This window comes from Anas platyrhynchos, chromosome 33, assembly GCF_047663525.1.
Source record: "Anas platyrhynchos isolate ZD024472 breed Pekin duck chromosome 33, IASCAAS_PekinDuck_T2T, whole genome shotgun sequence".
NCBI lineage: Eukaryota > Metazoa > Chordata > Aves > Anseriformes > Anatidae > Anas > Anas platyrhynchos.
Genome location: NC_092618.1, coordinates 4,519,635 through 4,537,010, shown reverse-complemented (window position 1 = coordinate 4,537,010; position 17,376 = coordinate 4,519,635). Strand labels below are relative to the sequence as shown.

Sequence of the window (17,376 nt, the reverse complement as noted above, 5' to 3'; positions counted from 1 at the left end):
AGAAATTCTGTGATTCTGTGATTCTGTGATCACAAATACCTCCAGTATCGGCGAGAATATCTACTCAAGCTCTCTGGGACTGGGTTTAGTTATCCAGTGCCCTGCTAGGAATAGGACATCCTGACAACTTCTCCAAGGTTGTCACAGAATCGTAGAATCGTAGAAACATAGGGTTGGAAAGGACAACCTTTCAAGATCAAGATCACCTAGTCCAACCGTCTTCCTATCACCAATACTACCCACTAAGCTACTAAATCCTATCTCGTTAAGACCAGCTCCATTCCAGCGAGTGGTCCTTGGAAGGTGCATTCATCACTACGCCACCTTTACCGTAGACTTCATGGACAAATGACAGCATTGCTCTGTGAACCCCCCCACTGCCCAAACCTGCAGGACAGAGCTGAGAGGGAGCTGTAGGAGCTGGGCTGAGCTCCAGTCCTTCCCCTGGAACCACAAGAAATGGATTCCCCAAAGAAGGGACAGCAGCGTAGAACAAGATCTGGGCCACTGCTCATGGACAGTCCCTCTACAAATATCTTCCTCTGACAAAAATATATAATGGGAACGAGCATGCCGAATGCACATGTGGGGTGCCAGTCTTTTTTAGGGGTGATACAAAGAGCTGGGGAAATATTTATCATCGCAGCATGCAGGGAGCAAGCGGTTCTTCCTGAGCAGCCTCCGGCTGGGTCAGCAAGAGCAACACTGGACTGTGACGCTGTTGGTTAGCCCCGGTAGGCAGCTAAGCACCACACAACCACATCCCGTGGCACTGAGGAGAGAAGGAAAGCAACCAAAGTTGTGCGTTGAGATAAAAATTATTAAGCAAAGGAAAAGTGGAAGAAGAAGGACACACAGCACCATAGAAGCTGCTGTGAAGACAAAGAAGTCCTTCCCAGACAGACTCAGTACAGAAGCGTTGCAAGATTTTGTCACATTTACAAATGGGTAACGCTTAAATCTTGATTCGGGAATGATTTGCTCTATAAAAGATTTTATTGATTCATTTATTTGCTTAGGACTGTTTGCTTATTCCCCCAGTAAGAAGTTAGTCTGGTAGATGGCACTGGACCAGGTTGCCAGAGAAGCTGTGGATGCCCCATCCCTGGAGGTGTTCAAGGCCAGGCTGGGTGGGACTTTGGGCAGCCTGATCGAATGGGAGATGTCCCTGTCTGTGGCAGGGGGGTTGGAGTTAAATTATCTTTAGGGTCCTTTAGGATTCTGCAATTCTGTGGATGAAATGGCATTAAATACCTGGTTGAGAAGCAGCATCCAACAGCTGCATTATTGAAACCCTTAACTAGGACTCGATGCAGGAAGACATTAAACAAGGGAAGGACTTGGCTGGTTTGATTTTGATGAACAGAAAGGAGAAGTTTTTCCTTCTGCAAGCTGTTGGGTTCTTGCTGTGTGGGTGAAATGCTGTTCCTTCACCACCTCTAGCTTGAATCATTTTTGCAGGTGCGTCTTCCTTATGCAATCCTTTCTTTTTTTTTTTTTTTTTGACCGAACATGGACTCAAGTTGCTGTTGCTGGTGCCCGATTTTCACAGTGCCCTTTGTAAAGCACCCCACCAAAGGCCACCCGAAGTTCCCAGGTACCTGCCGGGGTTGTGGCACCCTGCCTGCCATTCTCCACTCCACCTCCTATTTGCTGCGTGTTCTGATTCTAGACCCACAAAGAAAAAAAAAATGAAGGTCTAATGGCTTAAAAGAAAAACACTGAAGCTACAGGATTACATACAAGAATATCCTCTGTGGGGGGGGAATGCTGGCACAAAAAGGGCTCTCTATGACAAGCAGCTGCAGCTGTGCCAGGTTAAATCCAGACAATGCAAGACTTCACAACCTCGCTGGGCAACCTGTGAGGAATGCTTGGAATGGAAAGCTGAGTATTTCCCTTGGGGGAAACGTTGACCCCAAAAAGGCTCTTTGCTCTGTGGAGACGCAATTCTGGGAGGTTAAAACGAGAAAAGTCGCAACGTGACATGCAAAGCTTTGGAGGAAGCCTGCCCGTTACACGGTGACCAACCCTAGAAATAAAAAGTCCTCAAGATCTCTGCTTGGGAGGTCACCGGTAGCTCTTGGGCAATCTCATGGATGGAGAGAGGGAAACACTTGGCTGTACACGACAGCAACTATAGGAGACGGAGCACGGTTTTATAACCCAGCCACGAAGTCTTTACCTCCTGAAAAAACTTCCTTTCCTGGGTTTTCTAACCCCACTTTTTCAGCTGGCTCCATTGATCCAGAGAAGAGGCCGTCGTTTTGGAGGAAAATCCTGCTCTTCCAGAGATCTTGGTCATTTATTTTTCTAGGAGAGCTCTTCCTGGAGGTCCCCTTCAAAGGACATCTTTGTTCTCCCTGGGGTTGCTGGACGCATTTTGCAAGTGTCTGAGGGCTGACGTTCGGGGTCAGCTTCACACAGGCCAGAAAATGCAGCAGCTGAGATTTGGTTCCTGACCGTGTGAGTGAAGTCAGCCCATAGCAAAGGGCTTCCAAATTTGGGTTTCCAAATTTAGTAATAATGATAATGATAATAATAATGATAATAAATAAATAAAAATAATAAAAATAAATAATAATTATTATTATTAGATAATAATAATGATAATAATAATAAAGATAAATAATAATAATAAAGATTTCATTGAATTTCGTATTTCCAATCTCAATGGGACCGGAATTTGTTGATTTTCTCGGTGTCGTGGGTTTAATTGGCAAGGTTTTGGTGGCAGGGGGCCATAGGGGTGGTTTCTGTGAGAAAGATCTAGAAGCTGCCCCATGTTTGGGAATCCCCCCCCCCTCAGTGCCCCCCCCCCAAATTGAGGCGGCTCCTCCCCCGCTTTACAATAATAACTTTATTTATTTTAACATCTTTAATTACAGACAGTAAAACCGCCCGGCCTGGGGGGGGGGGGGGGGACGACACAGCCGGGGGGCACGGTCCCCCCCCCCCTATTGCTTATCAGGGGGAGAAGCCCCCCTCCGGGGGGGGAGGGAGGAGATCCCAGCAGCCCCCCCCCCCCCCCAAGTGCCACCCCCCCCTCCCCAGAGCAGCCCCCAAACTGGGAGCACTGGGAGGAGGTGGGGGGGGGGAGGGGAGGAATAAATACAATCTTCCAATATATTAAAAACGCCCTGGGGGGGGGGGGAGGAGGAGGTGCGGTGGGGGCGGGGGGGGTGAGGGGGGGCACCCCTGGGTGCCGCGGGGGAGTCACATCATGCCCAGCTGCAGCAGGGTGTTGGCGTACATCATGGGCTTGACATTGGGGTGAGGCTGGGGGGGGGGAAAAAGGAGAAAAAATGGGGTTGGGGGGCCCAGGGGGGGCACCCCTGAAACTGCCCCCCCCTTCCCCAAATCCCACCCCCTCCTTGCACCCCCCAAAGTCACCCCCAAGCCCCCGACTTCCCCCAAAGCCCCCCCCCCATAGCCCCCCACACCCCCCCGAACCCCCCCCCCATAGCTCCCTCTAGACCCCCCCACAGCCCCTCAAAGCCCCCCCCATGCCCACAAACCCTCCTGTGCCCCCATCGCCCCCCCCCCCCCGTTTGCCCCATAGCCTGCTAACGACCCCCACGAGCATCCCCTCCCGCCCCCCCCCCAAAAAAAAAATCACCCCAAGCTGGGAAAAGGAGGGAGAGGGGGGCTGGAAATTTTGGAGGGGGCTGGGGGGATTTTGGGGGAATTTTGGTTACCCGGGGGGGGTGTCTCAGATTTGGGGCCCCCCCCAAAACTCACCACTGCTGTGAACTGGTGGAAGTCGGGGCGCAGGTCGCCGCCTCGCAGGTGGATGTAGGAGCCCATATTGCCCATTTGGTCACTGGGGGGGGGGGGACACAGAAATTGGGGGACACCGAGAGGACCCCGCAGAGGGGGGGCAGCGAGGCCGAGCGGTGCTGGGGGTGGGTGGGGGCACGAAACCCACCCAATCCCCCAAAAAATAGGGACACGAGGACACGGGATGGGGACTCCGCCACCCCCCTGGGCAGCCCATCCCAATCCTAATATCCGTAATCCAGGGGTCCTAATATCCAAAATCCGGGGTCCTAATATCCAAAATCTGGGGATCCTAACATCCATAATCTGGAGGTCCTAATATCCATAATCTGAGGGTCCTAAAATCCATAATCCGGGGGTCCTAATGTCCATAATGTGGGGTCTTAATATCTGTAATCTGGGGGTTCTAATATCCATAATCGGGGGGTTCATAACATTCATAATCTGCGGTCCTAATATCTGTAATCTGGGGGTACTAACATCCATAATCCGGGGTCCTAACATCCACAATTTGGGGTCCTAATATCCATAATCCGGGGTCCTAATATCCATAATCCGGGGGTCCTAACATCCATAATCCGTTTTTTAACCCAATTAAGAAGTCCCAGCCGAGAGCAGCCCCTTTTTTGAGGACAAAACTGCGGGAAACGGTGCCAAAACCCTTCCCAAAACCAAGGACTCCACGCCCGCAGCCTTTCCCTCAGCCACCCAGCCCCTCGCTATCCCGGGAGGAGCTCGGGGGTCTCCGCGGGTCCCCCCGGAGCTGGAGGGGGGGGTGGCACTGCCCCCCCAGTGCCACTCACCAGTAGTTGGGCGCGGAGAAGACGGTGACACACTTGCCATCGTGGGCCACCTCGTAGCCCTCGGGCTTGACCTCGTGGCTCCGGATGATGTAGTCGAGGCGGTTGCGCTCCAAAAAACTTTTGGTGACGTCCGGCCCGAATTGGCAGCTCACCCCCCTCTTGCTGACCGAGCGCCCGTTCTGGAAAAAGGGGGGGGGGGGGCGTCACCGTCACGCAACCCCCCCCCAACAAGGGTTATTTTGGGGGGACCGAGCCCCGAGGTTGTAGGGTGGGGATCGACTCACCTGCGGCTGCGGGTCCGACCACAGCAGGTCGCACATGGGACCTGCAGGGGGGGTGTAGGGTTAGGGACCCCCCCCCCAAAACCCCACAGCGGGTGGGGGGGGGGGACGACACAGGGGACACCCCCCCGCTAAGCCCCGAGTCCCACCTGAGTCTGGGGGCTGCCGGTTCCTCTCGATTTTGCGGATGTCGTCGAGGGTGACGCCGTCCTCGCTGAAGAGGCCGCCGTGCATGATCTGGGGGGGGGGGGCAGGCAGGTGGGCACAGGGACACCCCCAGACCCAAATGGGGACAGCCCCCCCCCCGAACCTACACAGGGACACCCCCAGCCCACACGGGGACAGCCCCCTGGATCCAAACGGGGATGACCCAAATGGGGACAGCCCCCAGACCCACGTGGGGATGCCCCCCAGACCCAAACTGGGATGCCCCCACCCCACACAGGGACAGCCCCCACGGACCCACATGGGGACACCCCCAACCCAAACAGGGACAACCCCCCAGACCCAAATTGGGACACACCTGACCAACAAAAGGGAGGCCCCCGCCCACATGGGGACGGCCAACAGCCCCCGACCCAAACAGGGACACCCCCAACCCAAACGGGGACAACCCAAACAGGGACACCCCCCAGGACCCTGACCCCAACAGGGACATCCCCCAGACCCACATGGGAACAGCCCCCCAGACCCAAACTGGGAAACACCAGACCAACACAGGGGAGGCCCCCAACCCACACAGGGACAGCCCCCCCAGACCCCGACCCCAACAGGGACAACCCCAGACCCACATAGGAACAGCCCCCCCAGCCCCAAATGGGGACAGACCCCCCAAGACCCTACACGGGGACACCCAATGCCCCCCCGCCCACACAGGAACAGCCCCCAGGACCCAAATGGGGACAACCCCCAGACCCCAAATGGGGACAGTCTCCCCCAGGACCCTACACGGGGACACCCAATGCCCCCCACCCACACGGGGACAGCCCCCTGGACCCAAATGGGGACAACCCCTGGACCCCAAATGGGGACAGTTTCCCCAGTATTCCACATGGGGACACCCAATGCCCCCCACCCACACAGGGACAGCCCCCCAGACCCAAATGGGGATGACCCCAGGACCCCACACAGGGACACCCAATGCCCCCCCACCCACACGGGAACAGCCCCCTGGACCCAAATGGGAACAGCCCCCCCCCAGGACCTTACACGGGGACACCCAATGCCCCCCACCCACACGGGAACAGCCCCCAGGACCCAAATGGGGACGACCCCCGGGCCCCAAATGGGGACAGCCCCCCAGGACCCCAGACGGGGACACCCAATGTCCCCCCACCCACACGGGAACAACCCCCCAGACCCAAATGGGGACGACCCCCAGACCCCAAATGAGTACAGACCCCCCAGGACCCTACACGGGGACACCCAATGCCCCCCCGCCCACACAGGAACAGCCCCCAGGACCCAAATGGGGACAACCCCCACACCCCAAATGGGGACAGTCTCCCCCAGGACCCTACACGGGGACACCCAATGCCCCCCCACCCACACAGGGACAGCCCCCTGGACCCAAATGGGAACAACCCCTGGACCCCAAATGGAGACAGTTTCCCCAGTATTCCACATGGGGACACCCAATGCCCCCCACCCACACAGAGACAGCCCCCCAGACCCAAATGGGGATGACCCCCGGGCCCCAAATGGGGACAGCCCCCCCAGACCCTGACCCCAACAGGGACAACCCCAGACCCACATAGAAACAGCCCCCCCAGCCCCAAATGTGGACAGCCCCCCTAGGACCCTACACGGGGACACCCAATGCCCCCCCACCCACCCGGGGACAGCCCCCCCAGCCCCCCCCGGGGTGACCCACCAGCACTTTGCCGTTGATGCACTGGGCCAGGGGCAGCCACTCGAAGACCTCGCTGAAGAGGGCGAACATCTGCGCCGTGTACTTGGCCTTCACCTCCCCTTCGAAGCCGTAGATCTGGTTCATGTTGTCTGTCTCGTGGTTCCCTGGGGGGACACGAAGCGGGGGGGCCCCCAAAATCAGCCCCGAGGATTGGGAACACGCCAGGCAGCCGGGACAGGGGGCGAGGCGCTGAGGATGTGGGATGGGGGAGCCAGGGGGAGCGAGGCCTCTCGGTGGAGGACGGGGACGTGGGGCAAGGACGAGGCACCGGTGACATCGGCTCAGGGAATCCTGGGGATGGGGCAGCCCCAGGATGACCCCAAAAGGGACACGGGGCATGGCGCTGCGGCAGGGGACGTGTGGCAGCCCTACAACCAAGGACAGGGGACGAGGCCCCAAAACATGGCCCCGAAACCCAGGACAAGGGGCAAGTCCCCAAAACCCAGCCCCACAACCAAGGACGGGGAACGAGTCCCCAAAACCTGGCCCCACAACCCAGGACAAGGGGCAAGTCCCCAAAACCAAGGATGGGAGATGAGTCCCCAAAACCCAGGAGAGGCGATGAGTTCCCAAAACCCAACACCACAACCAAGGACGGGGAACGAGTCCCCAGAACCTGGCCCCAAAACCCAGGACAAGGGGCAAGTCCCCAAAACCCAGCCCCACAACCAAGGATGGGGAACGAGTCCCCAAAACCTGGCCCCAAAACCCAGGACAAGGGGCAAGTCCCCAAAACCCAGCCCCACAACCAAGGATGGGGAACGAGTCCCCAGAACCTGGCCCCAAAACCCAGGACAAGGGGCAAGTCCCCAACACCCAGCCCCACAACCAAGGACAGGGAACGAGTCCCCAAAACCCAGGACAGGCGACGAGTCCCCAAAACCCATCGCTGCAGCCAAGAGCGGGGCACACAGCCTTGTGGCCCCAGGCATGGGACCCAATCCCAGGATGTGGGGACAAAACCCCACAGCCAGGGCTGCTCAACGTAACCCCACAACCTGCCCCATTACACCCAGCACCCGTGGTGGCCCCGTTACCTCGCAGCAAGTGGAAGTGATCGGGGTAGAGCAGCTTGAAACCGAAAAGCGTGAGGATGACCTCGACCGAGAAGGAGCCGCGGTCCACGAAGTCCCCGTTGAATATCTGCGGGTGGTTCAGGAAAAAAAAAAACCCCTTTCCCCCCCCCTTTTTTTTTTTTTTCCCCTTTTCCCCACCCCGCCACCCGTCCCCTCGGCCGGGGGGGGATACGTAGGGGTTGGACTCGGAGGGCAGCCCGTTGAGCTCGAAGATGTTCAGCAGGTCGTAGTACTGCCCGTGGGTGTCCCCGCACACCGTCAGCTTCTCCGTCTGCGTTTGGGATCAAACGTCACCACCCAGAGTTTTTTTTTTTTGGGGGGGGGAACCTCCACATGGCCCCCCCATCCCCACAAGGTGGTCCCAGCACCCGGCGAGGGGGGCACCCACCTCCTTCAGCGTCGTTTCTACCAAGGTGGGCAGCTTGGCCAGCACCTCCTTCACCTGCACCAGGATCTGCTGGGGCAAACGGGCAGCGGGGACAGGGGGGACACACAACGGGGGACATGTGGCACTCCGGGGACGGGGTTGTCCCCACCGAGGGGCTTGGGGGGGGTTTTGGGAGAAGTGGGGCACCTGGTAGGCGCATTTTCTGTGGAGTTTCTTCTGCTCCTTGTACCACTGCATCAGGTCCTTCATGAAAGCCAGCGTGACTTTGCCATCCTCCAGCTTGGGGCCGCTGTACTCGTCCTCGATGGCTGCAAAACGAGGCCCCCCCCCGAAACCCCCCCCGGCAGCTGGTGACACAAGGGGACAACGGGGACAAGTTGGGGTGCTCGCAGGCACCCCAAGGCCCTCCTGAGGACCCCAAAACTCTTCTGGTGACCTTCGCGGGGACTCCGAGACCACCACGGGGACCTCGTGGGTCCCTCAAGACCCTTCAGGAACACCCCCCTGCAGTTCCTCAAGGTTCTCACTTGTCCTGGTTTCAGTTAGAACAGAATTAATTTTCTTCCTAGTAGCTGGTGGAGTGCTGTGTTTTGGCTTAGGATGAGAAGAGTGCTGATAACACCCCGATGCTTTAATTGTTGCAGAGCAGTGCTTATACTAAGCCAAGGACATCTCAGCCTCTTGCTCTGTCCTGCCAACGGGCAGGCTGGGGGTGCAGTAAGAGCTGGGAGGGGACAGAGCCAGGACAGGTGACCCAAACTAGCCACAGGGGTATTCCATACCATCTGACGTCATGCTAAACAATATATAGGGGTGGCTAGCCGAGGGAAGGGGGCCGGACTGCTCGGGGTTAGGCTGGGCATCGGTCAGCGAGTGGTGAGCAATTGCATTGTGCATCACTTGTTTGTACATACTATTATTACTTTCCTATTATCACCATTGTATCATTATTATTATTATTGTTATTATTATTTTTGTTATTATTATTTTCCTGTCTTATTAAACTGTCTTTATCTCAACTCACGGGCTTCACTTTCCATTTCTCTCCCCCGTCCCAGAGAGGGAGGGGGGAGGGGGAGCGAACGGCTGCATGGTGTTTAGCTGCCGGCCGGGTTAAACCACGACAGTCTTTTTGGCGCCCAACGTGGGGCTCGAAAGGTTGAGATAATGGCAGATCTGATCAGAGTGTGTTAAACTAAAATTGGTGTAAGGGTTAGACCTGCTTAATAGTCACTTGTCATGATGCTGATTGTTTTAATCTCAACTCTGCTGCGCCTGTTTTCCAAATTGAGTGTTATAGTACATTATTTTCCGTATTTGCTCTCTGCAGTGTTGTTTATCCTCTCCGGGCCCTGGTTTCAGGTCATTATGGTACTGAGTGTTATAGCAATGGCTTATGAGACGATGAGATATCTGGTCATGACTCTAACTTGGTATTTATACTCAGTAACATCGTGGACTCTGTACTTTGGAAACAGTATCTTGGGAACTATTAGCAATTATACCTGTTGTTTTTCTCCATTAGAGAGTCAATCTGTGGAGGGGAAAGGGGAAGATATTTTTTCTTACTTGCTTACTCTCCCTTTCTCCTTCTCCACCCCTGTATCCTCCTGGATCACTCTGCCTTCCTCCTTCACCACCCTCTTATCCCCTGAGCTTGTCACAATAGCTCTCCAAGATATTGAATATTCTTGGGATACTCAGACCACCATAGTCTTGTTGTTCTGCCTCCTGAATGCACTTCAGATTCTGCTTAAAGTTAAACAATTACTTAGGAAGCTCATTCGGAGACCTGCCCGGAGGCAGTATAGTTGTGGGTGGCAGGGAGTATGGGTGGATATGGGCAGGCATCTAGAGCAGTTGGCACCCCCAGTGTTTTGGAAATTCACCCCTGAACAATGGCAAAATCCTCAAAAACTGGCAGAATGCTTGAAAAAAAGGTGTCATGATTCTGGCAGTTCCAAAGTAACACAAATCATTGTAACGTGCTGGGGCCTGGCTCATGCCTATCGAGCTGCCATTGATACTGCTATCAACTTAGTGACAGACCCTGCGGCCACTCCAAGCCCTGTGACAGATCCAACGGCCACTGTGACCCCTACGGTGGACTCTACAGCCGCTCCAGTCCCAGCTCCTGCAGCTGCTCCAGCCCCAGCTCCTGCAGCTGCTCCAGTCCCAGCTCCTGCAGCCACTCCAGATCCGGTTCCTGCAGCCGCTCCAGTCCCAGCTCCTGCAGCCGCTCCAGTTCCAGCTCCTGCAGCCGCTCCAGTCCCAGCTCCTGCAGCCGCTCCAGTTCCAGCTCCTGCAGCCGCTCCAGCCCCAGCTCCTGCAGCCGCTCCAGTCCCAGCTCCTGCAGTCGCTCCAGCTCCAGCTCCTGCCGCTACTCCAGTCCTAGCTCCTGCAACTGCTCCAGCTCCAGCTCCTGCAGCCGCTCCAGTCCCAGCTCCTGCCGCTACTCCAGTCCCAGCTCCTGCAGCCGCTCCAGCTCCAGCTCCTGCAGCCGCTCCAGCTCCTGTGGCCGTGTCAGAGAAACGAGCTGTAGCAGTGCAAGTTGACCCTGCAGAGGGTATTCCAACCCCTGTAACGGGGTCAGAGAAACGAGCTGTAGCAGTGCAAGTTGACCCTGCAGAGGGTATTCCAACCTCTGGGGCAGACCCTGTAACAAAGTCAGAGAAACGAGCAGTAGCAGTGCAAGCTGCCCCTGTAGAGAAGGTGAAAAAATGGTATAGAGATTCAGGTCGTTTAGAACGCAGAGAGTCTTCTGCCAATCCAGGTAAGGCTTCTGCCAAAACTAGGTATAGAGATGATGAAGATGACGACGACGCTGGGCCATCAAGGATTCAGGAGGAGGAAGATGAGGATGTCGAAAAATCAACAGTAACTACCCGAAGCCTAAACGAGCGCGAGCTACGAGATGTGCGAAAAGATTTTGGTCGCTGTATAGGTGAGCAGCTTGTCACCTGGCTGCTCCGGTGCTGGGACTCTGGAGCCAATTGTGTGGAATTAGACGGCAGGGAAGCCAAGAGGCTGGGATCCCTTGCTCGAGACGCCGGCATTGACAAAGCAATTGCAGATGGAGCACAATCCACCAGCCTCTGGAGGCGTCTCCTCTCAGCTGTGAGGGAAAGGTATCCCTTCAAGGAAGAACTTTTATGTCTACCAGGCAAGTGGACCACTATGGAGAAGGGAATCCAGTACCTGAGGGAATTAGCCGTATGGGAAGTGATTTATGAGGATCCAGACCTCAGACAAACATCCAAAGACCCAGATGAAGTCAGGTGTACACGACCCATGTGGCGGAAGTTTGTACGGAGTGCACCATCATCATATGCCAGCTCATTGGCAATAATGGCCTGGAAAGAGGATGAGGAACCCACAGTGGATGAAGCGGCTAAACAACTCCGGCAGTACGAAGAAAGTCTCTCCTCTTCCTTACAGGCCTGCGTCTCAGCTGTGGAGAAACTTTCTGAAAAGGTTCACCAACTTGAAGAGAATCTATCGTCCTCCCCACCTGAACCAACCAGTGTCCATCGACCAAAAGAGAACACCTGGGAGAAACTTTCTGAAAAGATTCATCAACTTGAAGAGAGATTATTCTCCTCTGCACCTGTACAAAGCAGTGTCTCAGCTGTCAGGGGCAGGCGTTCACCCACACAAGGAAGACGATATGGTGGGTACTCACCCCGTGCCACCCTGTGGTTTTACTTACAAGACCATGGAGAGGACATGAGAAAATGGGATGGAAAATCTACCGCGACCCTAGAGGCACGGGTACGTGAGTTGCAAAAGAAAACAATCAGGAAAAAGGGATTCTCCGAAAAGTTTGCTGCTCCAACTTCCAGCAGACAGTCCTTCAAACACAGAAACGAAGAAGATTCTGACCAGGATTAGGGGGGCCCTGCCTCCAGCCAGGGGGAGGAAAGGGACAATCGAGTTTATTGGACTGTGTGGATTCGATGGCCTGGCACGTCACACGCACAGAAGTATAAGGCTTTAGTAGACACCGGTGCACAATGTACTATAATGCCATCGAGCTATAAAGGACCAGAGCCCATCTATATTTGTGGAGTGACAGGGGGATCTCAGCAGTTGACTGTATTGGAGGCTAAAGTGAGTCTGACTGGGAATGAGTGGGAAAAGCACCGCATTGTGACTGGCCCGGATGCTCCATGTATCCTTGGCATAGACTATCTTAGAAGAGGCTATTGCAAGGACCCAAAAGGGTTCCGGTGGGCTTTTGGTATAGCTGCCTTAGAGACAGAGGGCATTAAACAATTATCTACCTTGCCTGGTCTCTCAGAGGACCCCTCTGTTGTGGGGTTGCTGAGGGTCGAAGAACAGCAAGTGCCAATCGCTACCACAACTGTGCACCGGCGGCAATATCGCACTAACCGAGACTCCCTGATTCCCATCCATAAGCTAATTCGTCAATTGGAGAGCCAAGGAGTGATCAGCAAGACCCATTCACCTTTCAATAGTCCCATATGGCCAGTGCGAAAGTCTAATGGCGAGTGGAGACTAACAGTGGACTATCGTGGCCTGAACGAAGTCACGCCACCACTGAGTGCTGCAGTGCCGGACATGCTGGAACTTCAGTACGAACTTGAGTCGAAGGCAGCCAAGTGGTACGCCACAATTGATATCGCTAATGCATTTTTCTCCATCCCTCTAGCAGCAGAGTGCAGGCCACAATTTGCCTTCACTTGGAGGAGAGTCCAATATACTTGGAATCAGCTGCCCCAGGGGTGGAAACACAGCCCTACCATTTGCCATGGGCTGATCCAGTCTGCGCTAGAGCAGGGGGAAGCTCCTGAACACCTGCAGTACATCGATGACATTATTGTGTGGGGTGACACAGCAGAGGAAGTTTTCGAGAAAGGGAAGAAAATAGTCCAAATCCTTCTGAAAGCCGGTTTTGCCATAAAACAAAATAAAGTCAAAGGACCTGCACGAGAGATCCAGTTTTTAGGAATAAAATGGCAAGATGGACGTCGTCAAATCCCAATGGATGTGATCAACAAAATAACAGCTATGTCTCCACCAACTAACAAAAAAGAAACACAGACTTTCCTAGGTGTTGTGGGGTTTTGGAGAATGCACATCCCAAATTACAGCCTGATTGTAAACCCGCTCTACCAAGTAACCCGTAAGAAGAATGAGTTTGAATGGGGCTCTGAACAACGACAAGCCTTTGAACAAATCAAGCAGGAAATAGTCCATGCAGTAGCCCTTGGGCCAGTTCGAACAGGACCGGATGTAAAGAATGTGCTCTACACTGCAGCCGGGGAGAATGGCCCCACCTGGAGCCTCTGGCAGAAAGAACCTGGGGAAACTCGAGGTCGGCCTCTGGGGTTTTGGAGTCGGGGATACAGAGGATCTGAGGCCCGCTATACTCCAACTGAAAAGGAGATATTGGCAGCATATGAAGGAGTTCGATCTGCTTCAGAGGTGGTCAGTACTGAAGCGCAGCTCCTCCTAGCACCCCGATTGCCAGTACTAGGCTGGATGTTCAAGGGAAGGGTCCCCTCTACGCATCATGCAACTGATGCTACATGGAGCAAGTGGGTTGCCCTGATTACTCAGCGGGCTCGAATAGGAAACCCCAGTCGCCCAGGAATAGCTCTGCCTCTTGCTCTGTCCTGCCAACGGGCAGGCTGGGGGTGCAGTAAGAGCTGGGAGGGGACAGAGCCAGGACAGGTGATCCAAACTAGCCAAAGGGGTATTCCATACAATCTGACGTCATGCTAAACAATATATAGGGGTGGCTAGCCGGGGGAAGGGGGCCGGACTGCTCGGGGTTAGGCTGGGCATCGGTCAGCGGGTGGTGAGCAATTGCATTGTGCATCACTTGTTTGTACATATTATTAGTAGTAGTACTATTATCACCATTGTATTATTATTATTATTATTATTATTATTATTGTTGTTATTATTATTTTCCTGTCTTATTAAACTGTCTTTATCTCAACTCACGGGCTTCACTTTCCATTTCTCTCCCCCGTCCCAGAGAGGGAGGGGGGAGGGTGAGCGAATGGCTGCGTGGTGTTTAGCTGCCGGCCGGGCTAAACCACGACATAATGATGATGATGATGATAATAGTACTGCTATTAGTTGTTCAAAAGGAATGGAAAATGGAGACTTGTTAGTAATCAAGAAAAGTGTTATAAATTGCCCCCTTAATTAATTTTCAGAGAGCATTGCATTAATAATAGAAAGGAATTTATTGAGTAAGCAACAGCAAGCAAAACAGCGCTGGGTGGCTGCGGAGTCTCAGCTCCGCCAACAGCGCGCACCTCACCCCCGCCAGCATCCCTTTTTATATCTTGGTAATTCCGGGATTATGCAGCACATCCTGGTATATTCTGTGACTGTGTGCACTGTTGCTAGGGGGTCGTCCCTGTCCCTCTGGTGGTCGTGAAGATGAAGGCCGTAGTCTTCCTCGGCGTTGTGGTTCAACTTCTTTTTTTAGTTGGTCATGTTGGCCCAGCGTGAGACAGGAAGGCAGGATGTTGATACACTAGTTTAACAACTTTCAGGAGATGGTTACATGAGCTTTGCAGCAGGGTCTTTGAACAAAAGAGGCAACTGAGATGCAGAAGGAGAGAAGGGGAGGGGGTTCTCTTTTTTGTTACATTAAGCAAAAGAATTTTCATAATGTCTAGCCAAGCATTATACAGCTCCTTACTTCAGCAGGGAGCCTTCGCAACTCCCGCTCCTCAAGCGGAACTCCTTGTTTTTACAAAAGACAATGAACAAACATTTATCGTGTATTACAATCCCTCCTTTTTCTTTTAGTTACTCATTTTGTTCATTGAAGCTCTGCAATGCCTGGCTACTAAGAACTAATGTTTCCTCGATTCCTTCGCTGGTACTTATTGGCTCGTATTTGGCATGTATGAGCATTAAATGTGCCGCTTCTAAACATCCCTTTACAATTGCAATCAATTTATTAAAAATACATGGTCCAAAAGTTAGTGCTATTATTAATAACAACAAAGGTCCTGTTATTGTTGATGATAAAGTAGTAAGCTAAGGTGAATAATTAAACCAAGATTCATACCAGCTCCGTCGGGCTTCATTCTCCTGTTTCCTTTTTTTTTTTTTCCAACCCTTCCCTGGGTCTTGCCATTGTATTTCTTACCACTCCAGTGTGATCAGTATACATATAGCACTCCTCTTTCAGGGCTGCACACAGCCCATCCTGTTGTAAAAAATACCAAATCTAATCCCCTACGATTTTGTAACACTACCTCTGAAAACGGCCTGATAGATTTTCCAGGGCCGAGATGAATTGTTCAATTTGGGTCAGGTCCTCGTCCACAGCAATGCGTAAGGAAGTAAATTCTTGATTTTGTTTAACCAATGAGGCTACCCTGGTCCCCACTCTAGCTCCTCCCAGGATTATTAGGGTGGCCAAAGTTAGAGCCGTGAACCGTTCCTGTCTTTCCAGATGATGCCTTGCCACTGTGTGCTGGGTATACATACAATCCTCAGGGTGGTATAGAATCCTTGGTATAATTATCACCTGTATACAAAAATCACGAGACGCATTAAAGAGTTTTAGTGATAGACAAGGAGTTACGCCCACTCACGAACAAACCCACCTAGCGTTGTTGGCTGGGATTAACCATTCAGCTGATTGTTTTCCATTCTCCATGATATTACATAGGTGACACTTCCCACTAGGAACCATGCCCACACACCTCCCACCTCCAGTGACTTGTGTTAGTGTTACCCTTATGTCTTTTCCCCAACTGCATTGTAGAGGGTTGTTCTCGTTTGTGTGGGAGGGCTCCCCAGGATTCCCGATAGCATCATAATATGAAGGCCTTATACTAAAGCATAATCAACAGTGTTTTGTTACATTTGGGTTTGTTTTGTTTAATAATTGGTAGCTGGCATTCACGACACCCCCATATGTTATTCTCAGCTATGTTATCATTCTCGGCTTTACCTGAGCTCGTAGGGCTGCCGAGGGTTGGCACTGTAGTATTTTCCACAGGCTGGATTCCCTGGACACTTTCTGACAATACCTCATTTGGTCCTACTGCCTGGGGCCTATCAGCATCCTCCTTTTTATTAGTACGAGTCCTCCCCTATCTGTTCTGTGTTTGTAAAATCTGACACCTCACATTTTTCCTAGTACCCAGCTAGTATCGTCCAAGTTTGTTATATATATAGAACCTTGCAAACTTTTTATTTCCATGGAAGGTTCCTGTATACCCTATACCATGCCCTCGCCACCTGTAACGGGGATCTGCTTGTTGGTTACAACCTTGCGGCCCATATCCCACTTGTAAAATTTTATCCCAACCAGCCCTGAGTGTCCAGTCTGTAGCAACGGTTTCACACCCCTGGTATGCACAGTAATACACGTTCGGGTAAATACAGTACCCCTTTCCTGGGTTAGAACTTGGGCAGAAATAAAATCCTGATCAGTTAAAGCATGGCTGCACTGACACCAGGTCACATAATGTGATGCAGAAACTGGGAGCACCTGCTGTCGTTGTTTGCTGGATGATGAATTAATTCTCCCATCTGACCAAGCTCCACTTAAAAGGCTGATGGGGATGCGCAGACCCATAGCTGACCAAAACAATGATACTGACTCCCATGTATCATAGGAGGTGGTCGGAGTCCATCTAAATTGTCGGCCCCTCAGTCCCCCACTGTTTTCACTTCTCCGCCTCACTTGTCAGTTCGGTTGCAGCGAACTACAAGGTATCGGTTCTTCTTGGCAGCAGCAGTGTTCTTCAGGGGAACCTACTAGGGAGCCTTTGAAACAGGGCCTCCTCCCCTTCCCACGATACACAGATAATATAAAATACTTATCGAGTCCGTCTTAGTGTCAGCTTCAAGTCGTCAGGGCCTGGAGCTGCCTCCCATTTACCTTCCCAGATTGGGCCTTTCACACGGTTGGCATGCGTCCATCCTTTCTCCGCAGTTCGAACAGCCGTTTCTGTGGTAAGCAAAACAACATAGGGGCCTTCCCCATAGTGGTGTTAAAGAAGTCTCTTTCCAAGTCATAATTAGAATTGAGGATGATCAAGTGGCAATTCCAAGTCATAGGGCATACCATATAGCATTTCAAAAGGAGAAATTCCTACATCAGTTCTGGGCTGTGTCCATATGTTTA

General features: G+C 53.0%; 1 protein-coding gene across 1 annotated transcript; it reads right to left on the bottom strand.

Annotated features, from left to right (window-relative positions):
- Positions 1 to 3,096: 3,096 nt before the first annotated feature.
- LOC113845389 (serine/threonine-protein phosphatase 5) lies at positions 3,097 to 8,587 on the bottom strand. The gene is made up of 10 exons (XM_038172477.2): positions 8,427 to 8,587; positions 8,241 to 8,306; positions 8,025 to 8,123; positions 7,814 to 7,919; positions 6,738 to 6,880; positions 5,014 to 5,101; positions 4,868 to 4,908; positions 4,584 to 4,762; positions 3,742 to 3,823; positions 3,097 to 3,279 (listed from the first exon to the last, which is right to left on the bottom strand). The coding sequence occupies exons 1-10, from the start codon at positions 8,487 to 8,489 to the stop codon at positions 3,217 to 3,219; spliced, it is 930 nt and encodes a 309-aa protein (XP_038028405.2). The 5' UTR covers positions 8,490 to 8,587; the 3' UTR covers positions 3,097 to 3,216.
- Positions 8,588 to 17,376: the final 8,789 nt, after the last annotated feature.

What these genes read in the sequence shown, in the direction of transcription:
- LOC113845389 (XM_038172477.2), bottom strand. Translation starts at nt 8,489, where the DNA reads ATGAAGGACCTGATGCAGTGGTACAAGGAGCAGAAGAAACTCCACAGA. An exon ending in ACAGAAAATGCGCCTACCAG is followed by an intron (nt 8,307 to 8,426) that starts GTGCCCCACTTC and finishes TTGCCCCAGCAG; the next exon opens with ATCCTGGTGCAGGTGAAGGA. An exon ending in CCTCCGAGTCCAACCCCTAC is followed by an intron (nt 7,920 to 8,024) that starts GTATCCCCCCCC and finishes AACCACCCGCAG; the next exon opens with ATATTCAACGGGGACTTCGT.